The sequence below is a fragment of the Empidonax traillii genome, unplaced genomic scaffold (genome assembly GCF_003031625.1).
Source record: "Empidonax traillii isolate 1590-97213 ecotype Southwest subspecies unplaced genomic scaffold, ASM303162v1 scaffold475:size860808, whole genome shotgun sequence".
NCBI lineage: Eukaryota > Metazoa > Chordata > Aves > Passeriformes > Tyrannidae > Empidonax > Empidonax traillii.
The window spans coordinates 416,508-442,504 of NW_020955668.1; the positions used below are offsets into that span (position 1 = coordinate 416,508).

The 25,997-nt window shown below is 41.3% G+C and overlaps 2 protein-coding genes across 2 annotated transcripts in view; one reads left to right on the forward strand and one right to left on the reverse strand.

Moving 5' to 3' along the window:
- SHLD2 (shieldin complex subunit 2) overlaps positions 1 to 11,042 on the forward strand; it is a 53,434-nt gene extending 42,392 nt beyond the window's left edge. Inside the window, exon 10 of the transcript XR_003572583.1 lies at positions 11,031 to 11,042. The gene's annotated coding sequence lies outside the window, so the exon portion shown is untranslated. The remainder of the gene's footprint in view (positions 1 to 11,030) is intronic.
- On the reverse strand, positions 1,911 to 11,676 carry LOC114063584 (synaptotagmin-15-like). The gene is made up of 8 exons (XM_027895950.1): positions 11,576 to 11,676; positions 8,249 to 8,447; positions 7,415 to 7,557; positions 6,577 to 6,872; positions 5,607 to 5,777; positions 4,968 to 5,088; positions 3,527 to 3,706; positions 1,911 to 2,207 (listed from the first exon to the last, which is right to left on the reverse strand). Exons 1-8 carry the CDS (start codon positions 11,580 to 11,582, stop codon positions 2,071 to 2,073), a joined length of 1,254 nt encoding a protein of 417 aa, XP_027751751.1. The 5' UTR covers positions 11,583 to 11,676; the 3' UTR covers positions 1,911 to 2,070.
- Between the last annotated feature and the right edge of the window lie 14,321 nt (positions 11,677 to 25,997).

Below are 25,997 nucleotides of genomic sequence, written 5' to 3' on the forward strand. Positions count from 1 at the left end.
TGTATAAAAGGCAGAAGGTAAAAATAATTGCTACATAGTTTGACAATAATACTGTATTGTAGCTCCTTATAATGTCTCTTGCTTTACTCAAGTAGCTCTTCTTCAGGAAGAGTCAAAAAGGGTCTCTCTCATTTACTTCACTTGGATGACGGGTAAGTGCATTTAAATATGTTTCCTCATTATTTTAGCTGGAATTATTGAACATACAAGCTGGAAGTATTGTTACTTTACTACGTAGGAAGCACAAAGGAAAGAGGATCACATTAGTAAAAGGCATTTTTTAATCACAGGGACGATACTGTACATCAAGTCAGATGACTTCCAGCTTCAGAGGTGTTTGTTAATAGAGACTGTACATTATCTGCATATTCCTGCACAAACTAGTAAACCAGCTGTCTGAAACGTTACTAACAGGTTACTTTTAAGATCTTTATTGATATTATTTAAGTAATATAGGAAAAAAATTCTTCCATAAAATTGTTTCATTATATTAATATGTAAACTGTATGGCTGTACAGTTTTCCTTCCCAGATCAAACATGTTTCTTGTGAGATTGGTTTGCAGTAGTTTTGTAGGACTAAAATTTGAAAACAGCTCTTTGGGGTTGAGGGTGCTGGTGTTACCCATTTAGCCAAGATATAATTAGGGTTGAGCACTTTGTAAAATTCAGTTTTAATCTAATGAATCTAGGCTCATCTTGTATCCAAGGGTGCAGTTAGCAAGGCAGACTGAGGGTACCATGTAACATTTCAGATGGTGGGTCAGAGAAGTCTATTATCTTACAATTACTCTGTGATATCTTCTCATTCATAATATTTCCTTTAGAAAATAACAATATTATCAAAGTGGAAAGTGTTCTCATCTCTCCAGAGAATCCTCATCTTTTTATTATGTTAAATTAATTAATATTGTATCCTGCTTGAAAGGAAGTTGGTTTTATTTCAGCTGTAGAGATTATGGTCCTCTTGGAACACAGTTGTACAAAATGTTTTGCTGCAGTAGTCAGTCTGTCTGGCTTATGACTGTACGGCACGAAAGGCGCAGAGTTCAGGTCCCCAGTGAACAATCAACAAGAGAAGAGCGTCCTATTTTATTTTGATTAAGAATAATTTCTCCAAATTACTTTATGGAGGAGTAATTTACTTAACAAAGAAAACTCTACTGCTAAAACAGATTTATGCCCTGAGGGCTTAAGCTGATTGGATTTTCAATGTAAGAATGGTCATCCGAGGTCAAACCCAAGATTCTTGAGATCAGTGCTCTGTCTCCAGCAGAGACATGTTTAGAGGGAAATACATAAGGGCCAGACAGGTCCTCATCTTATGTTCTCAGAGTATTCCAATACTCATGAAAGCCTCCAGTCCCTTGTGACTCCATGACTTTTGTGCTTGTCCCTTCTATGCTTGTGCCAACACAGAGTGTTGTATGTTGGGTCAGGTGAAAACATTGAACTGCATTGCTGCAAGAAATTTACGGTGCTGGGGGAAACAAGAACTTCTGGGTTTTTGACCAATAAACACTTCCTTCCACCCTTCCTAATCAAAAGAGGATTTAAATATAATGCTGCTATTTTGAATAAACTATAAATTTATTAGTCAGTCACTATCTTTTGGTTTGTCTGTTTTGGCATCTTACTGGGCTCCTATTCCTTTTGGTGAAACCACTCTGCCTGTGGTGATGCAATGTATGGACAGTTAGGCCTGGTGTCATCACTGAAAACCTTTATACTATTTTCGGTTCTATCCACATAATGGGTAATCATTTGTGCACAGAACTCATGACCAAGAAGTGGAATTTACTAATCAGATTAACTGATAATGGGAGATCATGTTTGGCTTCCTGTTTTGTTTACTCTGCTGTGTGTTAATTAAAATGAACATACATTTTGAAAAGAGGAAAGAGAGACCTACCAGGGACCAAGCCTTTTATATGTGTTTGGTTAAGGAAATAATTCAATTCTTTTATTATTGTTTACTTAGAATACAAAATCTTAGCAAATATTTTTGTACCCTTTAGATAAGAAAAGATAGAGCCTTTCCATTGTAAGGTTGGTTCTTTTATCAATACTGTCTACGTGCTGTGGCAGAGAGCATGCCATCGTTTAACCAGCTCCTTGGGCTTGCTGATCATTTCATTCCAGTGTTCCAATTCTTTGCCACGTGTGTACATGAAAGGCCCAACTACTACTCGTCCCAGCAGAAGTGTTTCTAGGAAAAAAATAAGCAGTTAGTAATGAATATTTGTTAGTGTTTCTCTGAAATCCTTACCTAAATTTGCGTATTAACTTATATTTCTCTGGGTAAGGCATGTTCTGAAAGTCACTTTTAAACCAAAATATTCATCAAGGAATTCATGCTGGATTTCATGTTCTGTAGTTTCTACCTGCTAAGATTCAGCATTCAAAGGTGCTGCAGTAAATGTGTACTTAGTCAATGCAGGCCTTACTGCCTGCACTTAAACTAGACTGTGTTCAAGGCACAAAGATCTCTATTTGCCCAGCCCCTCTACCTCAAGTTTACTGAAGAAGTGTACCTAGTTTTGGGCCTCAGCAACCTCAGTAAGATTCATATGATGCTCTAGCTTGGGAATGAATAAATGCAGTTACTGAGACATCCTGGAGCCACAGTATGTGAATTGCCACTGACCACCCTCTGCCAAGGAGCAGGTTGTTTTTTCATGCCTGGACTTTTCAACTCTGAATGGGGGAAATGATTTGAACCTGCCTTTCGTGAACTTCAGAACAGTTTGTAAAGTATTTAGCTGTCTGCAAGTGAAAATGATGAAAGACTCAAGTGCTGATAATAGTTCTTGTCAATCCTCAAAGCCAAAGTACCTGCCCAAAATCTCACCTAAAGGAATTGTTTTTAGGAGTGGGTGAATCTAAATGAGGGTATTAATGTTACATTATCGAGATCATATTTGCACTGCAGGGAAAATGGTCTTCTTGTGAGCGATGGAAATACTGAATTCTGATTTACTTCTCTAAGCAGAACTCCTTAGAGAATCCTTAATGGATTCTCTAACAATTAGTAAAAGGTGGCCTCAAGCATCAGGTTTTCTGCCAGGGAATGGGGATGTTGCTAATCTCTTTCTTCTTTCTCACTGCATGAACTGCTGGGATAATTAAAATTCCTATTCCATTTTCAAATTTGGTTAGCAAGAGTGAATGACCTCAAAATTTTGGAGGTTGAGGATTACCTACAAGTGTTCACAGAATAATTGCATAAGCTTGTTTTAGTAGGATACTGAAATAAAATGAAAGTACAGAACCTTGTACTGGCAATGACTAGTCTATAGTTATTTTATTCACCTTCTGTTGAATTTATCTTTAGCCTCTGAAGGAGGCATATGCTTAACTGCGAATAAGTTGTTCTGCTTTTTAAGGAAACAGCCTGTGAAATACCCCAAAACTCTTATATGTTTTATTATTATTGCTGAAAAGGAATTAGTTCCTCACAGGTTTAAACATGTCTCCAATATGTAAGAGGTTTATGACAACTTGACTGTAATAATTTATGTAGCTTACTTTCTCCCTTGATGCTCTGGAGCACAGATAGACTCAGGCTTGCTGTATCCAGCTCCGTCTGATCTGCCTTGAAACTGAAGGTTTCGTTGTACACTGGATTGGGAGTTCCCAGAACAGCTGCTGTCTTTTTACTTTTGATGAATTTATTATGGTTCATCAGTGAGACTTTGACATACACACCTTGGAGAAAAAGAAATTCAAGAAGAAGACACGTGAGAAGCAGTTGGGAGATGGCTTAAGGAATTTCTTCCCTTCAGGATTCAGTATTAGGTATCAAATCCGATCATGAGGGATTCATGGAACACACATGACAGCATGGCAATGTGTAACATTGAGCAGGGAGCACACAAAGCACTGAGAGTGCAGTTCTGCAGGGCACCTTCCAGTTCAAGAGCTGTTAAAATGAGCAGTCACATCCTTACCCTGCCTTCTTGATCTTATATTTCTGTGCCTTCCCTTCATCTGGCAGAGACTTTTTTGAAGGCTTAGACTTGTTCAGTCAGCAGTTATTTTCAGGTGTGTGATCACATGGCTGGTTGAGCCAACACAAGGGAGGCCGTGAGGGAGGAGCCACATCACAGAGATGCAGCCTGTGCTTGCACTGGATGTGTTGCAGGTGAACAGATTCTCACAGTCACCTAGACCTGTGGTGAGGGATTCTGTAGAAAATTTGAGGGAGAGATCAATGAGCTCTCCTCTTTCTTTTAGGGAATATTACAAAAATTGTGGGGGACACGTGCCAAGAACAGCAGAATTTTGCCTTGCTTCCTGAGGGGGACTTGTATTGCATTATGGCCTTATTCAGTAGGTCTTTGACAATGAGATCCAAAGCAACCTGAAATTTTCTGCTGCCTGCTTTTGTTTTGAGTGTTTAGGTTCTAAACAGCATTCTGAGGTAATCTCAGAGACCAAGGACGTGAGTATGACATATCAGAAAAATCCCCACTGCAGAAAGGGAGGAAAATGTGACTCCATGCAATGGTCCTTTGAACAACAGCCAAGCTGTCCTAAATTGGGTATTTTTTCCCAATTCAGTTCTTCCCAGGACAGCTGTTCAGCGTAAGCAGTTGTCCTGCAGCTGTTACCTCTGGGAATTCGACCTGAGGCAAATCTTTTAATGTCAATCTCCCCTGCAATGCTGCTTTCTCTAGGCTGGAGTGCAGCAAAGGGATGTCACTCTCTGTACTGAAACAGGAGAAGAAAATTGCTACTGATGATATGAGACAAACCATTTATTATGAAACAAACATAGCAGAACAATGCTATCAAAATCCAATTACCCCAGTAGCAAAATATGGCTTGTTTCCACTCATATTAAATCACTGAGGTGTTTATTTGTTCTTTTCAGAGTCACTCAGCACAAGCCTGGGTGGACAGATGAGGAAGGAGCAAATTAAAACAGGAATTCTGGAGCTGATAGCAGAGGGGAAATCACACTCACCCACAGCATGGTTCTCCTCCTGGATCTTTAATCCCCTTGCCCTCAGAACCACCACAGTGAGACGGCCCAGGTAGTCATTGTAGCTCAGGGAGAACTGGATATCACCGTACTCTGAAGGAGGCTTGGGAAGCAGAACATCATTTGTCAGATGTATCTGAAAAACTGGGGTCACAGGGACAAATGGGGAGAAAGAGCCTTTTTCATACTAATGGTTTCTGTCACACTGAGGGATGTGAGGGAATTATAATGGCTTTATTTATGCTGTTGTGGCATTTGATGGAATGCCACAGCTCTCCTAAAGCTTCGAATTACTCTCTTGTCTGGTTTCTGTCTACTTCCTTGCTTGTTCTGCTTTTTTTTCCTGCCTTTTTTTGTAATTCAAAACAGAAGCAAATAGGAAAAGGTGCTTTCTTATGTAACTACCTCCTAACTCGTGACTGTTTCTGAGAAACTGGGTAATCCCTTTACAGCAGTTGTGGATCTGCAGGTTGGTAAGATGGAAATTCTGATTCCTAATGTTTATCAAATACTTTTTCATTTGATGTGCTTGATAGAACGTGCTTCTACTTCAGCTGTATCCCTCCAATACTTATAAGGTAACAGAAGTTCCACAATGCTAAGCAGCCTGGTACCACATACCTCCAAGTTTTCTTTCTCCAGATCTCTCCATATGACTAGTTTGTTGTCATCAGTTAATACTTCATTTTTTAGTGGGAAGATAACCTGGCCTAGGAGATGATGCTTCTTCTGTTTATCAACATGATAAACCAAAAACTTCAGAGTCCTTTGGAATAACATTTTACTGGAAACCTGTACAGGAAAAGGAAGAATTTATTAATAATTGTAAAATATCTGGCACTTTTCTATTCTAGTGTGACTTCAAAGGAGGAATTTTTGAAAGTGTCTTGAAGGTAGGTGGAGATTTCCTTTAATTATTTGAAGTCCACTTTCTTAATTTGCCTGAAGTTTTAGCTATGCAGAGTCAAGATCCAAGCTAAAATAGAATTAGTTTATTTGAAAAATATGAAGTTGGTGGTTTTTCAGCTCATACAGATCTAGTGTTATATAATGCATTCACTTTCAGACACAAATGTTTAGAAATCTGTAAACATTTATTTTTTTCATTTGTCCAAAACACAAACTTTTACTGGTTTTAAAGCTTTTGTGACTTCTGCTGAAAGCCTCTTAGCATGGGGGGAGCTGAGCTTTACAACATTATACAAATAGCATACCAGGTAAGTTGTAGCGTCTAGCCCGCTTCCACAGCAAAGAAATTCAAAGCTGTGGAAGCATTAGATCAGTATTGGCTGCTTCTGGACTACCAGAACTGCTGAGCTGAATTGCTCAGCCATTCAAACTGGAATTTTCATCATTCCCAGGGCAAGTTTTGGAGTCCTTAACTTTGGTGCAGAGCACAAGTAAGATCAGTTCTGGAACCACACGCTTCTACAGCCCAGGATCTCCAAAAGCCCCAGTAAAAAATCCCATCTGTGGTAGAAGCAACTTCTATCTTGTCAGAAGTATTGTGAACATTAATTTTCCACAACTACTGTAGTTTGACAGGTTGATATTTGAAAACAAAAATCCGCTTTGTCAAAAGGAAAAGTACCTGGAAAACGAAGTTTTCATCAAACTGCGGGTTAAGAGTTTTACGTTTTGTTTTGGACTGCAAGTAGCTTCTTTCATCAGGCAGCAAGTAGATTTTCACAAACGGACTACAGGAATCAGCAGGAGGCTGCAGCTTTCTGACTTTGATCAAGGAGACCAGGAGCCTCTCTGACTCTTGCTCATATTCTATGGAGAACCAGAGGCGGCCAATGTTGCCATCAGGAAAATCCGTCTCACTTTTGTCCTCAGGGAACTTGTACAGCTCTGGGTTAATGGTCCCTACAACATAAGCTCCAGCTTCATGAAATAAAAAACAAGCACCCTCAGGTTAGTCTCAAAACCATAGCAGGCATTTTTATAGTCAATGGAAATCACATTAGTCTCTTAATTAACAATAATTTTTGGTGTAATTTAATATTTTATTTCTCTTTCCCTCAAATTTGGAGAAGTAGTTGTAAGGCTGCACCACTTTTCTATCTCTTATTCCTGTGACTGTATGTGGATAATTTTGAGTATTTGTAGTTGCAGTCTGCAACTGGTCACTCTGCTGTTCCTGGGAACAACAATAATACACTTGCTGAGCTACACTCATGTTGGGTTTTACCAAACATGGGAGGAGAGATTGCTTTGTCTACAATATGTGCAAGGTACCACAGCACTGGGACCAGAATGGCTACGTTCCTGCCTAATTCCTGTGTGTATGTACACACATACAGTGTTTGGGGCTTGTACTCTGTAACACTGTGTCAAATGTGCCCCCAGTAAATATGACTCGTAATAATCAAGTCACCCATTAAAGGAATACCCTTAAAGAGAGTCCCATTTTTTCAGTGCCATACCCAAAGAATGAAATGATGACCGTGGCCCAGAGTGAGGGGTCATGTAGGGGTCACTGTCTTCCTGAACTTGTTCTTCGTTTGTCAGGTTAATCCAGTCTCTCCCATGCAGTGTTGGTGGAATGATAAATGGAACACTCCTAGATCTGCTCAAGACAACAACAGCTATTGACTCTTCTAGTTTAAATATGGAACCCAAACTTGCTAATAGTAATAACTATACTGTTCTTTTCACAGAATTTTGTAAAAATTCTACAGAGATGCATAAGTAAAAATCATAAATATCCATTGTTTTGCAATTGATTTTATTGCTTTAATGCATAAAAATCCAGTGAGGCACATTAGGTCCTAATTCTTCCGACAGATTCCTCTCAATCCCTCTCTCTTTTCCTTTGGAATTTATCTTTCAAAGGAAAAGAAGCATTAACTTCTTGTTTTAGAGCCCAAAAGCCCTGGAGTAACTAAATTTCTGAGGGAGTCTCCCTCCTGAACTGAAGTCCTGTTGTTTGGTTCTTGGATGCTTCATTATGAGGCCACCAGGAATGATTCTGGAAGACAGGTGAATTTGTCTAGGTAACAGAAGAAGGTAGCCATGCACCAATTACATTTGAATGTATTGTCTCTTTTACATAAATCAGAAATAATCCTTGCATTCATAGTAGAATTATGCATTTCCTAAAGGAATAAAACAGAACATGACTTATGCTGTTTTCACATAATGTAGGAGTCTCATTTATTTCTGTACATGCATATATTAGATCACCCCCTCATTTGAGATTCGTCAAGTTGAAATTTACTAGTAGTGTATGCTTTAAAAAACAAAATGAAAATAGATACCTTGTGCTTTTCAGTTGTGTTTCAGGATTTGTCTGATCCTGAAAAAAGGCACTTGCGTTTGTTGTTTTGACAGAACTGGTGAGCTTTTCATAAGAAAGGAGGCAGCAAAATTTTTTCCAGAGCAGGTATGCAGTCATTCCAATGAGAACAAATAGAAGGATGCCTCCTATTACAGCTCCAGCCACAGCCACTGCTTGTTCTATACAAACATAGAAGCACATCAAGCATCACAGAAAGATCAAAGTTATGTATGTTTTGGGGATAGCCGGGAATAATAAAGCTAACAAATTTATCTGCTTTACATTCCAGAATGATTTTAAAACGAAGCCTTCGGCTCACGTGCACATTTTTATCTTTGGAAGATGTAGCATGAAGGTGTATGACATCAGCAGTGACAGATTACAAAGTGTTCAGATATGCTGGCAATGACTGCAAGGTAAGAGACTACAGACAGGAGGAAAAAACCAAACAACAGACCCCAAAGATTGGGCTTCCATTTTACCTTAGCATAAGCATTTTACCTTAGCATGTCAGAAGTGCTAGAGCTTCTGTAACAAAAGAAAAGCCAGGAGCGCCTAATACTAAATGTACCATTATTTTTATTTGGTTTGTTCTTCCAACTATTCATCTATGCTAAATTGAAACTAGATCCTGGAACAAGGAACAAAGCAAAGCTATGGGTTGTTTTCCTTCTAAGGATGCATGTGTTTCCTGATCTGTGAAGTCAGAGTTAAGTGTCCATTAAACTCAGTTTCCTGAGTCGTGATTACTTCACATAAAACAAAATCTCATATAATTTGAATGTCAGGTTGTTCACACTAATAAAACTTAATTAATGTATTTAATGAGGAATTCTGTTGTGAGAATTTTAGACCAAGGGTAGATGATTGATAATGGTATCAGTTCACTGCTTTCACATGTTTGCTGAGTATGCTGCAGTGAAAGGCAGCAAAGACCACTTATGTTCCGTCCCCACTAACCTAGTACTGGTGCATCGAGATGTGACTGGATCGCAACTGAGAATTGATCCTGCCAGAATATCCTCTGTCTGAAAAAGAGCCCAAACTGCAGAATTATCTTCCACTCTGCAGCCACGGAAGGCAGCTCAGGATCAGCTGAGTACCGGGTGCTGACCATTCTCAGGGTCATCTCTGAAACTGAAGCAGCAGAGTGACCTGATGTTTTCTCACAACTGGTATTGACCTTTTTCCCCTTCTCTGTGCTTAGGGAGATATAACTGTGATTGTGCTTTATTTCTGTTTCCTTTTTATCTGTCTGTGCTTGATAGATACCTTGCAGTTAGCCATCTCCCTGCAATGGTACAAGTAAATACGACAATACAGGCACAAGATAATCAGTCAACACTAGTAATAGCTTTAAATGAGAATTCAAAACTAATTTGATGGAGCTTCTTGATTAGAGCTATAAAGGATATGCCAAGTCAGTTGCAAATACATGTGTTACTGATCTTTTTCAGTGTTGCCCTGTTGCAATAAGGGATATGAAATGTCCTTCACTACAGAACACTTAAGTAATTACCTTGTGCTGTAAAATTAACCTGGCCATAGTGCCTTAAAGACCTTTATCTGATCCTAACTCATTTTCCTGTGTTTGGTAGAGTCCTCAGAGCCCACTCTAGTTTTGCAGCTCCCCTCCAGGTGTGTTGCCTTAACCCTGCAGGAATTGGCTGCTGCTTCCCTGTGAGTCACATAATCACTCGTGTCTCCCAGCACCACCACGGAGCAGCCAATCTGCTCATGGTTGTACCACAGCAACGGGCACTTTGCTGTCCTTGCAGCTGGCAGGTGACCTGAATAGGTCTCAGTATTCAGCCAGACTATTACTGCAATACTTACTCTGAGGAACAGGAAACAGGCACCCATTTGGTATGGGTTAATATTAATACAGACACAAGTCTGATTGTGCTACGTGGGTAAATTAGTTTCCTTTGATAGGAATGCACAGTATGAGGAAATGCATATGAGCATGGGAATTTTGTGTGTTTATTCCTTTTAGTTTTGTAGGGCATGCTCAAATATGCCTTCAGTCAGATTGCTGTTTAATTGCAGCCTTGACAGCCAGATGCAGAAAAAAATGCACCAGTTTAATGCCCTTGAACACGACAGCAATTAATGGTTTATTTCATACAGGGGCACTATCAACAATACAAATGTCTATAGGGCTGGTAGTTTTACTGCCTGACAGAGGTATCTGAAAGGTTAACATTTCAAGCAAGCTTACCAGAACTTTAACTTGTCCTCTTCATTCACAAGCCTTTGATGTTCTCAGCAGCATTCCTGTGTCCCCCCATAACTAGTTTGTCACCATTTACTATTGAGGAGAGTAAACTACAGTGTGCTGTAGTCCAGCGTATCATACAGCACCTGTGCTTTGATTTTGGTGTAAGAGGATGAGTTTCCAGTCTCTTTGTTTATGAGTTTTTATGTACTGAATTTGTTCACTGCAGAATGATGTGAAATTATGTCATACCCACAGCTCAAATTGGCTCTACACAGGTAGCTTTACTGAAATGAGTAAAACTTTACCTGTGATTTAATGAGTTTAAGGAGAATTTAGCTCATTTTTTGTCCATCTTATCATATTAGATCAGCAACAGATTCAGTTGTGTAGGGCACAATGTAGCACTAGTCACAAAATCGACCATTGAAAGAAGTTGAGTCCATTGTGTGCAGGGAGAAAATATGTATCTTTTTAAATAACTACCTGTCATCGTGAGAAATTATGTATTGTATTCTGCAGTGGTGCTGGATCATGGCAGCAGGAGATGGAAGAGACCTGTTGGACCATTTCATCTCCATATGGCCTGAGCTGGGGGATTGTTACTGTTAATAGGTACTAGGTTTATCCCATCAGAGAGGATATGTTGATGGTCATCTTCTGTCTCCTCTGGGGATTGCACCCCTTTTTGCTTACTGTCTGTTGATGTGCTTTTAATAAGCTTTCCTTAAACTTTGCAGTAAGCCTTTTGGAGTTGTGACCAGCCAGTTCTCCACCAAAATTTTAATCCCCATATAAAGACACTTGGAGTATAAGCACATGTACGGTATAAACCAAATAGCAGGGGTGCGGGCTAGACCCTGCCTTTGCTGTGCCTGCCTCTCAGCCAAGCTCTCCTCTGTCAGGAGCTCCGGGCGGTCCCTCCCGGACCCGCAGCTTGGAGGCTCCGGAGGAGGCCGGGCAGGTGAACAGCGCTCAAACTTCACAGACAGGTTAGAGCCGAAGTCGAGCTTTCCCGCAGGGGCCGGGGCTGGTGCCGGGCACCCCCTCCCTCCTCCCCTCGGTCCCCCCGCTCCCGCAGGCACTCACCGGGCATGGGTGCGGCGCTCCCGGGTCACGGACCCGCTGCCATCCCCGCCGGCCCGGCCGATGTGCTGTCCCAGGGCCGGCAGCCCCTCCCCGCACCGCCCTGCGGGCTGGGAACGGGAGCTGAAACAGAGACACCGCTGGTCCCGGTCAGAAGAAGAGCAAGGGCCACCCGTCCGGGAGAGGTTCCGTGCTGTCCCAGGCTCTCCGTGCCCGGCCAGCCCCGGAGAGCGGGAGGCGAGGGACGGACAGCACCGATCCTGGTGGGGGCGGAGGGAGGGCTGGAACCGGGCAGGGAAGTGGCTGCTGTGCTGCATAAAAAACATACCTGTGCGGCACTGGCTGTGTGAGAGAACTTCAAAAGCTACAATTACGCCCAGAAAGAGTACTTTGATATTAGTAGCTTAATTCTGAATGTTTGGGCGTGCAAGGAAGTAGCATTCACTTCTTTCATACTTTTAACAAAATAGATAAGCACAAAGGAACATAAGAAATCCTCTTAGACAGTTGAAATTTCTATATTCTCTTCCTATTTGTATTTATAAACGTAATTATCTTTAATCTCTCGTGTATAATAAACATGACCAAACAGATCTTCACCAACAAAATCACTCATGCACAGTTCAGAAACAAATTATTCACTGTCACTTTTTGTCTGCTAATGCTTCTTTCATGACTGTATGACAGCCTGTATGACAAGAAACTGTACCTTAAATTTAACAGTTGTTTGTATTATATATACTTATTCTCCTCACAGCTGTTGCATATGTTTGCGTAGTTCTATTTAATCTAAAAGCCAAAGAAAAGGACAGGAATTAAATCAGTAGGATTCTGATGAAATATCCTCTGTGTATGTGGAATCTTGTAGTGCTTTGTTTTGCATTTAAAATGTCCTGCTTTAGATGTAGTGTGGTAAGCGTTTTTTATTACTTTTTGAGTCCTCCAAAAAGTATTTAGATAATTTTTACTCTAAGAAGAAAAAGATTCATATATTTTGGGTAAGAACTTGTAAGAAAGTTAACCATTAAATAAATGTTGGATAGTCATTGCTTTTACTATTCTTATTTTTTCACTGAATTAGTATTAACACTGAAGTAGAGGGTTTTTGCTCAGCAGTTTTACTCTTGTCAGGATAATGTCTGTAAGCAAGTCTGAGACAACCAAAGTTGTGAGTTTTGTGGCAAGACAACAACTAACTGCTTTCTATTGGGGTTCTCACTTGAACTGCTTCTATGGCCATGCGAGGAGTTATAAAGTTGCTTTAAACATCTGATTGTTTTACAGAACACTACAAAAGGGTTAAAATGATCTGTGGCAGATGCATTATCTCCCATACAGGTTGTGCTTTGAGGAAGTGTGCGAAGCTGTAAGTCTGGGAAGCAATAACCAATATCCACCTGCTGACTGAGCTCTTGTTTCAGTGAGCCAGTGGATGGGACAGCGTCAGCTTGGAGGAGCAGATCTCACCCTCTTCAAGTCCCTGTGGAAGGAGTTGATGGCAAAGTTATTAAGCAGGGAGCTTTAATTTTGATTCTCTACTGCATCACAAAGTTCCTGTTCTCTAGTCTTTCTGTGCTGAGTTCTTGCACCAGTTGGAAATCAGAATAAATGCAGGATGTGAAGCAATTATACTCTCCTTTATCTCTGATTACTTACCTCCTTCCTAGCCTAAATCTCTGGAACAGCTGAGAGCAAGCTTAGAGTTTAATATTTTGTGGACCTACATATTGTACTATAAATATTCTAAGTTTCTGGTGCATATTTTATAACGCGTCCATTTTTTCAGTCTGTGTATCCAGATCTTGTGTCTTACAGTAAAACCCTGAGCTTTCAAAGACCACTTAATTCCACATGCAAGGATAATCACTGGCAAGACATACTAGTTTAGAAGGCAGGGTAAGGGATGCTACATTCTCCTCACTTTTTAATGATTACTTTTTCTTTTTTCAGTATTAGCAAAAAAACATAACAAAAGTAAGGAGTGAGGCTCCAAGTACTAATACATCTAATACATATTTATGAAGTATGTTTTTCTTCATGTTGTTGGGTTGGTTTTTTTTTGTTTTTGTTTTTCTCTGGTGGCACATTCCTGTCACATTTTTGAGAAAATACAATTTTAAGAAGTTGTATAGCTCATCATCAGGGGAGGCACCAAATACCGTGGCTTTTACTGTGTATGTCTGACAGCACTTTGCTTATAGGTGATTTCCTTGCTTAGTTAGTCTGTTTTGAAAGCTGAAATGACGATACCGTTTTTTTGGTTGCTCAGGTGGAGGCTTTCTTCTTGCTTTGGCAAAGCTGGAACTGGTGCTGAAAGGGCAAATGTGGTCACTGGAAGAGATGTGTAGAAAAGGTGAGCCTGAAAATCTGCTCTCATGTTGTTCTTAAACCTTCTGAAAAATAGAAAGAGAAGTTGGAAATTGATTATAGTTTCTAAAGGAATTGATTTAAACAGTCAGAACACTGAAGCTAAAGAATATTCTGTCACAAACCAGTTTTCTAAGGAGTGTTAATTTAAAAACAGTGATGTTGCATTGCTTGTGAGACACTGAAGTAACAAGTTTGCATCATTTATCATATGATATTCTTGTAATTCCCACTAGACTAGTGAAATTCAATGTCTGTATTTTTAAAATGGATATTTTTGAAAAAATAGTATTTGCTCAGCACCTTTTATACCATTCTGCTTACAATCAAGTTGACTGCATGAAATTACTTAAAGCTGTTTGTTAGGAAAATCCCATGGTAGAAGATAGGTATTTCAAGAAGATATAGCTATAGAATCATAAGCATCAGTAGATCTTTCTAGTGATCAGTAATTATAGCACAATTTAGCTGACAGTTTTACTCTAGAGTCCAACCCCTACTGAAATTTTTATTAATAATCGTAAAGTCTTAACAGGTCCCTTTCAATAAAAGGATTTTTTAATTTTTCTTTTTTAAATCCCATTTTGCAGCCCTGGAATGGTCTTTAAATCAAGTCATTTCAAGAGAAATGTGTTCAAGTTGTTCTGCCTTCACACCCGCTTCCTTGCATTTGTGAATTTTGACTTTCAAATCAGTGGTACCTTCAGCTACAGCGGCATCTAGAAAGAGGTAAACTTTTTCTTCCAATTAAAATGTGAAATTGGTGAATCACTCAGGGACTTAATAGATTAGATCTGCAGGGAGCCTTGATGGGCACCCTGACTACAACAAATAGATTACATTGAGAAGTGTAATTGTAAATGGCAGAAATAATGAGTACTTAGAATTTCTATAGTGCCTTTCGTTTCCAGCATCCTGATCTCTGCACCAGCATTAATTACTGGTAGTTAACCATCACAAAACCTTTTTGAAATAATAGTTATTGTTATCCTTATTTTATAGATTGTTTAATAACTGGAGTTCCTCCAGATCTACACTTGTGTAACTGAGATAAGAAGTTCTCCCACAGTCTGCTGTTGGCCTTGGACTAACACCTAGTTCTTAGCTATAGCAGGCTATGGATAATTGAGTGTTTCAGAAAAGAATATGTGAAAGGAAGACTTGCTCTGTTACAAAATACCCTTTGGATTCATTCTGTGAGCCATTTAGTAGTGTCCTTTCTAAAGGAAAGGTGAGAATGGGAGAGCGAGTGCATCCAGAAGGGAATGAGTCTTCCGGAATTGTTTTCTCTCAGCTTTGCTGTTGGTGGTAGCTGCCTTTAAGCAAATTGCAGTCCAGCCCTCCCAGTAAAATTACAGGTATGGAATGGGGATAGAGACAGGGCAACGTGGACAACAGGTAAAAATCTTCAAATGCTGCCATGTTTGGTGCTTCTGGAAGGGCCTGAGGAGAAAGGCAGCAAAAGAATAAAAAGGGGGGGAAGAAAGCATTAACCCAGTTGAGGAGGCTTGATTCCTGCTTTGATGTTTCATCTTATCCCAGTAAAACTCCAGGCACTGCAGCTAACCTGGACATTCTTTGGGGAGAGGAAGGCAGAATACTCTCTGGACCTGCAAAAACTTTCCACCTGAGTGTATTTGTCCCATCACTTTCCTCATGGCACAGAACTGGTCAACAGAGCCTTGGCCACATGAAAAATTGTTACAGCTGGCACAGAACATGCTGTACAATACAGGGTTTTTTTTTTCCCCGTGCTTTGATATTCATCTTTTGCTGGGTATTTGAAACCCCAGACAGACATGAATACTTTAGGGCCTTCTTACAAAACCTTTCTCCACTGTTATAAATTGCCTACTACTATGAAAGCATCTGTAGGTAAAATCTGCGTACCAGCACTTCTTCAGGATTCAGAATGTTTCTCTTTTACCTTTTCCTTTTTCTTCTAATAAGCTTTAACTGTTGGTGTTGCATAGTAATAAAATTTTTGCAAGCTACAGCACCACCTCCTGTCCAAAGCTGGGCTTTGGTGTGAGTGACAGAGTAAACCAAAAAGTTCCCTTAAAGGTAACTTCTTCTTAATGTATTAAACAAAACGGAGAAAATGTGAACTTTCATTCCTTTCAAATTACTTTTCCTTCTTGTGTTTTACAATAGGAATTTCAGAAATACCAAGTCTTCTTGGCTGCAGGGGTTTTTTTGCTAATTTGCATAAGAAAGTTAGCAGGGAAAAAAAACCAAACCAGTATAAAACATTCCTATTAAGATTTCTTTATTAATAAACTCCAAATTCACAGATTATATGCACAAATCCTGTAGAGACTTTTGCAGTGAAAACTACTTGGGAAGCTCTGGCTTGTGTGGATTTAAAGCTCTTTGGGGTTAATATCTGGCTTTTTGTTCTGGTTTAGTACACCACATAGCCTTGGTAATAGCAATCCAAACTTTTGTAACTTTGGCAAGGCCTTGCAAGATTACCTATGTACACACGAAAAATGAACTGTCCACACAGCTGTAGTGATGAACAAAGCTGTTGCTCTAAGGCAAGACTAGCTTTTATTTTAGGCAGTATTTCCTGAGTCTCACTCCAGCTGAGTGAGGGATAATGAATTTAGACCAGACATAATGTAAATAAGGTATGTAGTCTAATACAAAATTAGACTTGCTGAGCAGGTAGATGAATCCATAGGCAGTAATCCATCTTAAGATTTGCAGGAAAGCACAAAATTATATATATGGCATAGAAATGACACCATATGTAACAGTGTAATTGGTACAGCCTTATGGGGTGCAAACTTTGAACTGAGAGCAAAATGTGATGTTTGTTTTTGGAATCAGAGAGTGAAAACTGAAGGCTTGTTTGGTGTAACTTGCAGGTGTGTTTCTATAGGCACACGTACCTAAAACTGCCCAGTGTAGAGCCACAACAGATTTATGGATGCTATCCCATACATTTTTGTGTTTAAAAAAAAAAAAACGTTGCTCAAAAACTGCAGTGAGATCTTGAGGGTCAAAAAAAGAAAAAAAAAATCAAAATCCTGAGTGTAGGTAAAAAGAATAAACTTTCCATGTAATTAGGTCCTTATTTCATGTGGGCGAGGGATCCTTTTCTCTTTGCCCAGTGCAGGGAGGTGGCTGGTAGGTGCCATCCCAGGGCTGTCTGTGCTGGCTTTCCTTGGAAAAACCACTGCACAGGGCAGTGCTGAAACCTGACCCACCCCTCTCTGAGACAGCTGCTGGCTCTGTAGAATAGACAGTTCTGTGTGATCAAGAATCCACTAGGACACCATCCAGTATGTAAAGGAATTTAAAAGCAAAAGGCACTCTGCCTGTTCTTACACTGCTTGTGCTACAAATAATGAGGAATGACTGATCCATTTACAGAATGTTTATCTAGTATTGATAGTGTCTAGTATGCATCAAAAATACATAATGATCTCTCCTAAATACACCAAGTACAATGGGATTTGGATCCAAATACTTTTTAATTACAACCGATTTCAATCAGCTTTGGCCATCCTATGAATCCTCAATACAAAGGGTTAGAAATTAAAGGTAGTTACATGGGCAGCACTGCAGTAGCTCTGTGGACTATTGCAGTGGCAGCAAAAAATCCCCAAACAAACAAGCAAACAAACAAACCCAAACAAAGCAAAAAACCCTACACAAACCCTCCCAACCAAACACAAAAAGCTACTAAATATATATATATATATATATATATATGAAAACCACCACCCCAAGAATTCAAAAAAAGGTTCATTCTAACTCAAATCCTTTCACAAATCTAGGTAAGAGCCTAACCAGGAAGGGACAAAATTAGCTGATGTGGGCCCGTTTTGTGTGGTGATCACTAGAGTTGTGACTGCTGCAGCAAGAATTCTTCACTCTGTTCCTGTTGTCAGGTCCTCAGTCAAAATATATGTGAAAATGTTCTAGGAAATGCAAGCAATATAGGAAGGATGAAAGTACATCTTTCAAGCTAGGAAGCATCAGTGTCATTCCCACAGGTATGGTTGCCTTGCTTTATTTAGGAAAAAAAAAGGTCTGATTGCTAGAAAGCCGTATTTTTTCTCCCGATTAGCTAAGTAAACAATTTCTGCGCCTTCCCCAGCCTGTGGTTCAAATGGTACATTCTGTGGTTGGAAATGCTAACCTGAAGGACACCTGCCTGCCATTGGCCATCTTATTATATAACTTGGGTTGTATGGAATTATACACTGGTTCTGAGAACTTTAGTTATACCTTTTTTCCTGCTAGCAACATAATTCTTTCTCAAAGAGAATGAGCAAGATCTCTGACAATCCATTTGTTTATGGGGCAATTGGGGTTTGGAGGATGGGAGAGAGTTAAAGGAGATTTTCTTTAGATTCCCGAGACGTATGAGTCATTATATCCATGAGCAAAGGTTACATAAACTAATAGATTAGAACAAGATTTAGTTGCATAAACACTGTTACTGCATTTCAATCTGTCACAGAGTCAACCCTGCAGATTATTGCAGGCAGAGCTGGCCTGGCTTACAGTCCATCTCTCTGGACTGCCTCTGGCACTGGATACATTTGAAATAGCACTGCTCTCTTGCTGTGAGGCTGCTCTGAAATCTGTGTGCATTACTTTATGGGTTTTACTTGTGCAAGCATTATTTGATGTACAGTGCATTGCTCACCAAGGATCATGCCTCTTATGAGACTGCTCTAATGTAGGCAGCCACAGGGGCCAGATCCAAATCCCCTTCAAGTTCCCCCAACTTTCCTGAAGCCTCTGTCTCTCTTCCTCCCATCATACTGGCTCCCCAGCATATCCTGGATGAAGTCAGGGAGACCAGTATAGGCAGGCTCCTGCTGCATGGGGCAGAAATGGGGATGGGTTTGCTGCCCAAGCCTATTGCCCAGGGAAAGGGAGGCTGGATTAGGAATGCTGAGTGGACTGGAGTTGATCCACAGGCCATGAGGCCAACCACTACATTATGATGACTGTGGTTTAAATTGTTTGGGAATGTTGCAGGTCGTATGGGAAAACAAAGCCTTTCTTGGAGCTGCAGAGCTATGTTTTTTCAAAGTGCATCAGGGTCAGAAATCATGCTCCCAGGCTGCAGTACTTTTCTCTTGTGCAGTGATTTTCCCAGCTTCTCAGGGATACCATCTCCTCATTTTACATCAGGGAACTGAGGAATCAAAGTACAAGATTCCATTAAGTAGAGCAAACTATCTCTACAGAGGCTTTGTTCATAGCCCTAAGCCCTGTTAACTTATAGAACACAGTTAACTTAACCAGTTAACTTATAGAACACATTGATACTTCATTGACCAAAAACCAAATGATTTTTCTGAATGACATCATTGGCTTTTCTAAATTAAAGAAGTTTAGTAGATACATGAAGGTAGTTTTGAAAAGAGGTCAGGTCCAAATTTGCAAGAGTGACTTGGTGGAGAAGTCACGTAGGACAGGATTACTGGGTGAGTTCTCGATGTGTGGTTTTTGTAGTGGGATTTTTTCTGGGAGCAGGCCCTGGGAGTCCTCCCTGCTTGTGTGATCCTGGCTTGCCTCCTTTCCATTTGAGAGTAACAGAACAGATGGAAGAATAGCAATCAAATTTAGGGCGAAGCTAAACATGTGATTAAATTCTCAAAAAGGCCAAAGCCCTCATTGCACGAAAGGCAGCTTAAAGCTACCCCAAAACTGGCTTGAAAGGTTGGAGCGGTTTGTACAATTATTTATTGCTTTCTGCTGATGGATATAATCAATTGTAGAGATCAGAGGAGTCATTGTGGTGCTTGTGCACGGGAGGAAGTGACATCAGGGAAAAGGAGAAATGAGAGCAGAGTGTCCATTGATAGTCACTTGATTTAAGATGAGATGTCAGATTTCATCCAATGACATCTTTGGCTTATAACAAAGCATGCTTAAAAAAGGGAGCTTGTTTGTATTCTCCATAATCAGCTTTTGTACTATTTGTTTGATAGCAAAACAAAAAAAAAAATAGTGCTGTAAAGAGATTTGCTAAGTCTTTGAAATATATGAGATTGTTTATATCACTGGGCTGCCTCACTAAGTGCCAAGGCAAAATAGAGGCAAAAGAACTGGTCTGCTTTGTTGAGAAAGCTTCTCTTAAATCCAAGATGAAAAAGAAAGGAGATGACAGAGCTCAAAGGACCAGTTTTCACAGGTCTAAAAATTCTGACAGCTTTCAAAAAGATTAATTCTGCAAAGAAGAGTGCTACATCTATGTTGCTCCTTGAAAAAAAAGTCATGTCAGTAGTATTCCAGCATTATTGCCAATGAAGATAAATGCAGGTGACCTGGCAAATTTCATGATGACTTTATGAGATAAACCCATAAAAATCATCTTCCTTTTCACTGAAAAATGGAATTACAGAATAGAGGCTTATTCATGGACCTCACCTGCTATAATTGGGCTGTCTAACCAGAATGTCTCTTCTCTATAAACACTCTACGTAGTGTTTATATGTATATCTCTATGTATATAGAGTGTTTATAGACAAATTAAGTCAACAGACATTTTAGAGGGATAGCCCATAGCCTGAGGGAATGATATTTATGTATATATCAAAAGACAGAAAAGGTGGTGGTGATTAATTAGGATGTGTTTGAAAGTGTGGGACCTGGGCTTGATGTAGATGATAAGGGATAAGGGGTGGATATTTTCCTGGTTTCAGCTGCTGACTACAGACAAGTACGAGCAGCCCCATATTCACAATCTCTGCTTCTCATGGGTGCTTAAACCACCCCAATATCTGTCGAAGGGGGACCACAGCAGGGCATAAACAATGCAGAGGGTTCCTGGTTGATGTGTTGATGGTACCTTTAGTCTCCAGGTGATAGAGGAGCCAATGAGGAGAGGTGCTGTGCTGGACCTTGTCCTCAGCTACAAGGAGGAGCTGTTGAGGAACATGTAGCTCCAGGGCAACCTTGGCTGCACTGACCATGAAATGGTGGAGTTCAAGATCCTCAGGGCAGGGAAAAGGATACACAGCAAACTCACTACCCTGGACTTCAGGAGAGCAGATTTTGGCCTCATCAGGGATCTGCTTGGTAGAGTGCCATGGGATAAAGCCCTGGAGAGAAGAAAGCTGGTTAATAATATTTAAGGATCATCTCCTCCAAGCTCAGAAGGGATGCATCCCAACAAAGAGGAAGTTGGGCAAAAATGCCAGGAGGCCTGCATGTATGAACAAAGAGATCCTGGGCAAACTCAAACACAAAAAGGAAGCCTACGGTTATCCTGAGAGGAAATTATCCAACCATCCAGGGATCAAGTTAGGAAAGCTAAAGCCCTGATAGAATTTAACCCAGCCAGGGATGTCAAGTGCAACAAGGAAAGCTTATAAAGGTGCATCAGTGATAAAAGATTAGGAAGCTTATGGACCCTCTTCAGGAGGAAATGGATGACCTGGTTACCCAGGATGTGGATATCTAGGATATTACAGATATACAGGATATTATCTAGGATGTAGGGTAGAGTGAGGCACTCTATGACCTTTTTGCCTCAGTCTCCACTGGAAAGTGCTCCAGCCACACTGCCCAAGTCACAGAGGGCAAAACACACACACACACACAACCTCTCACATATTCACACTCTGCCTTGGCACTAGCGCTCATCTAACCCTGCAGTGCAAGGTTTTCACTCTGGGAAGCGTACTGGGAAGTCTGAGAATTTGAGAAGAGCTCATTTTTTGAAATAACTCCTGTATAGGGGAAGATAAGCTAGAGTTGCAGATATTTTTAAGAACTTAAGCATTTATATATGTGGCGTTGCTTTCTTAAGTAGAACGTTAACGTGATGAAGTGGATTCTATCTGTAAATTATCTTTGAATTACATGCTCTTATGCGTTTATCTAAAATTTTAATGAGGAGTGATTGTGATATTGCATATCTGACAGAATTGTTTTCTTTATAAAATTCTGTGTTAGAAATAATTGTGGTTTTTACTGTGCTATTATTGTGCTATTATATATGGTCTTCAAATGAAAGGTGTTGGTCAGTTTTGTGTTTCCAAACAGTCTCAGATGCATTTCACTTGCCTCGAGTGGTATGTGAAAACACTTGCTATGCCAGCTCCTGTACTGGATGGATATTTTAGGTATCCGAGCATGAGCAAAACCTGAAAGCCTGGCACTGCAAACAGAATGCCTTTTTCAATAGGGGGCAAGCAGTATCTAGAGTGGAGAGCTTCTGAGTGGTTATAGGCACAGTAAAAGTTAAATTTGCCTATGGTGCATTAGTTATTATCTTGAAGGCTCTCTCAGATTGTGCTAAAGGGCTGTTATTCTTCAGAAACACTCAAAAATACTTTACAATGGAGATATCCAAGACCTGATCCAAATTGGCTGTGGCAGATGACATTCAGGCAAATGAGCAGTGTCAACCACAAGACAGCATATTGGTCCTGGAGGGCTGTGTTATTGTTGTAGACTAGAACATATTCCAGAAGTGCATTAAGCTAAAATCTGCTGGGTTGCAGGTGCAGTTTCACTGGTTTAAGTGGCTTTCAATCAACAGACAACAAATATCAGCCTTCCAGGGTTTGCTTGTAGAGCCCCTGGAGAGAGATACAGACAAATTGCAAGCAGTGTTTGTGTGAGCTCCGGCTCAGAAAGGCACTTCCAGCAGGACACTCTACCACCCCAGGCACTTGAACTGCTTCCCAAAGAGAGTTTTGCCAGGAGCAGAGCTCAGGAGGCTCAGGAATTCAGCAAGTACAGTCTGGGCAGGCCCCAATCGCCCACCTGCCATGGAAAATTGCTACAAATGACAGCAGATCAGACAGTGTAAGAAAAGACTGTGGGGTTATAAATGGGAGGGGGTGAGGGAAGGGCTTCAGTACAAGTTTTCTGGTCTCATGTGGAGGAACCAAGCAAGGAGGATGTTTTTTTTGCCCCGTATCCTGTTTTGAAGAGGGGTATCTGGCCAAAGTGTGGTTAGTGAATTCTGGGTTAGATGAAGGGCTTCTGGATTAGGACTGGGCTTCTCCTCTCTTGAATGTGGAAGCCCTGGTTGCCTGGGTGGAGGCTGGGGTGACAAAAGCTGGCCTGCAGGTCTGACAGCTCTGCCCAGTGGGGCCCTTCTTGGTCAGGCAAGCGGAGCTGACTGCCATTCCTCACATGAGGTGACTCAAAGTCATGGGGCTGGTGAGTTGCTTTCTCTTTCTCCTGGTCTTCAAGCACCCAAACCAGCAAATAGTAGTTTTGAAAACTCTTTTCCATGCCTACGCATAGGACTTTATTTCATACGCCTAAACACATTCTCACATGTCTAAACCCTGGGTGGAGTTCTCAGGGAAACATGAATGCTTGTCAGGCTGAGCCACAGTGGTAGAACTCTTCTGCAAATATCCTTTTTAAAAACTAGGTTTTCCTTTTTCTCAAAAGAAGTTCATCAGCATTTTCTGGATGTAGCCTAGTGGATCTGTAGGCTACTGACTTCTCAGTTTCATTTAACTGTCTTTTTTAAATTCTCAAAATTTCAATTTGAGGTGCTTTTTACAACTTTTCTTGTCCAATGTAGAAAGAAAAAGCTGTATGCCAGTTGCATCATTATGGATGCCCAGATGTGTAGATAACCCGCTGATGTAAAAGTTGGTCACCAGTACCTTTCAGTAAGCACATTTTGATGCTTTTAATGAAAAATAGTCATACCATTAATGGACATACCAAGGTATGAGAGCTGTGCAAATTCCTGCCGTAGAGGGTTTAGAGGAAAAGCTAAGTGCAGTTATTATTCTCACATTGTACCTTTTATATGTGCTTGGGACATCACTTGGGCAACTTGAGACAAGTTTGGGAGATGAATTTGAGTGGATGGTCATACTGAGTTGTTCCACAGCTGGCCACTGGCACCCATGGAACAATGCTGGAGTAGCTGCAAGTGCCAGGGCTGTCTCATCATGCCAGCCAAAGGTCTTTTGCTGGAATAAGAAAGGAAGCAAATGCTGTAGAGCTGTGCTCTCCCTGCAGCACCACTGCAGTCCTAGGCCACGGGGTGGGGAGGTTTGCTTCGGCATGATCCTGGGCCACCAGGAATGCTGATAAGAATGTGCCAGAAGGGACAGGTTCGAGGAACTTCTGTTTCCGGCCTGGCAGGAAGGATGTCGAGGTCAGCACAAACAGCTGACTTGTAGTGCCTGCTGTGCTTTGTTGCTGTAGTAAACGTGGCAGCCAGAGAGCTGCTGCTGACCCCTGCATGGCTCTGAACCCCTGAAACCCTGACCTGTAGCCCGAGGCAGTAATTGCTCAGTGAGTCTGTGGGGATGTGCATCTAGGAACAAAGCCTGGAAGCACATAGGAAATTACTGGTTTTGCAGCCCGTTCTGAAGACTCAGGGAGCAATATTACGTTCCTAAAAGCATCAGAGAGGGGATCTTGATCCCCCTCTCTCAGCTGAGCTAGGCCTGATAGGGGGGTACTGGGTGAAGACTTGGGAACAAAGTGAGAACTGCTCTAAGTGGTTTGCAGTAAAGGTATTAACTCCTTCCTGAACAGAAAGAAGGAGGACTTGAAAGGATTATTTTCTGATATTTTGGCATCCTTCTCCTTAACCCATTAGAGATCCAGCCAGCCTGCCTTGCGTGAAGCTTTAAATGGAGGGGAATAGGCCAGAAAGAAATCAAAGCAGCTTGCAGTGCAGAGACAAGGAGTGGTGCTTGGGAAAGGACTGAGCGTAGCGTTTCATAAAGGTGAGAGAAGGAGGAGATTCTCTACAAAAACAGGCCACCGTGGCTGGGGACAAGACTCCTCTGGTCGCATCTGTCCGTGACATTCCCTGATGCACCACAGGTCACACCTCTCAGCTTAGAGGGTGCTTGTGTCGTCGAGGCAGGATATTCCTGCTGGGGCAGGATGGGCCAGGGGGTGCTCCACAGCAGCACCCTGGGGACCCTGCCAGTGCCCTGGAATGAGCCCCTGTGTCAGGCCGAGTGTGAGGACAAGGTACTGCCTTCACATTTGTGTGCAGGGAGGGCCAGACTGACCACAGCCTCCTGTGGGCTGCACTAGCACACTGCACTAGCGGTGCAGGTGGCCATAGGTGGGCAGCTGTGAGCCCAGAAATTCCTGCACCAGGCAGGGAAGGAGGGAGAGCACAACTGGGAACCGAGGCAGGAGGCTTGTGGGAGGGCAGCTGAGGGCACAGCTGCAAACACCCTGGTGTGTGTGCTGACACATGCTTTGTTAAAAAGTCGCTTTGGTTCAACTAAGATTTGTTTTAGTAAGTGGAAACAGGTTCTGGAAAATGACATGCAGTGGAAAATGCGTTCTAAATTGTGTCCTGTGCATGACAAACTAGAAAACTATCTGTAGCATACTGGTTTTTTCCATTTCCCTCTGCTCAGCACGAATAATCTCACTCTTTTCAGTCCATTGGTACATCCTCGTTCCCAGTCCATGCCTACATGACCGATGTATTCTGGGCCTGGGGTTTGATTTAGTTTTTTTTTCCAATTGCTCCATATTACCAGAAGCAGTGGGTGTTTCCTACTGGTGATTTCGCCTTTACTTGAAGGTAGAAATTGTGGGCATACAGGATGCCTTGGCCCTGGAGTCAGTCCCTTTGTATATCTTTTATAATTTTCCTTTAACCCTTCTAATTTTATTCCTCCCCCTCTGCTCCTCCTCTTCCTGCCCCTTTTTGCCTCCCCTCCCTGTGCTTCCCTGGCGGCATTGCCGGCTCTGCACAGGCCCAGTTTCTCTAATCAGATGAAGCAGCAGGATTATCTCTCTCCCTCCCTCCTAGGCTCCATTTTATTTCCTCTCCAGCCAAGGGGGGAGCCAGGGAGGGATGCCACATCTAGGCAGAGGGAACCCCATCTCTCAGTCTCCTGCCTTTGATGCTCTCTAACAATCCCGCCTCCTTCCCCTTATCCTATGCTCACCTTGGTGTCAACAGCATCAGGCGGATCAAGGAAAGGAAATCTGAACTCTTTTGGCTTTTGTTCTCCTCAGATTTCTGAGCATCTATTTTTAAATACCCTCCAAGTAACTTGGACAGGGAAGCTGGATGTGCAGTCTCTGAGTAGGGGGAAGGTAAGGACCACAGAAGTCA

Bases quoted from the DNA above. Each gene is read 5' to 3' on its own strand.
- LOC114063584 (XM_027895950.1), bottom strand. The intron at 6,873-7,414 runs GTATGGCACTGA...TATTTCATGAAG, and splicing joins GTCATCATTTCATTCTTTGG to CTGGAGCTTATGTTGTAGGG. The intron at 3,707-4,967 runs GTGAGTGTGATT...TTTTTCTCCAAG, and splicing joins GGAGGAGAACCATGCTGTGG to GTGTGTATGTCAAAGTCTCA.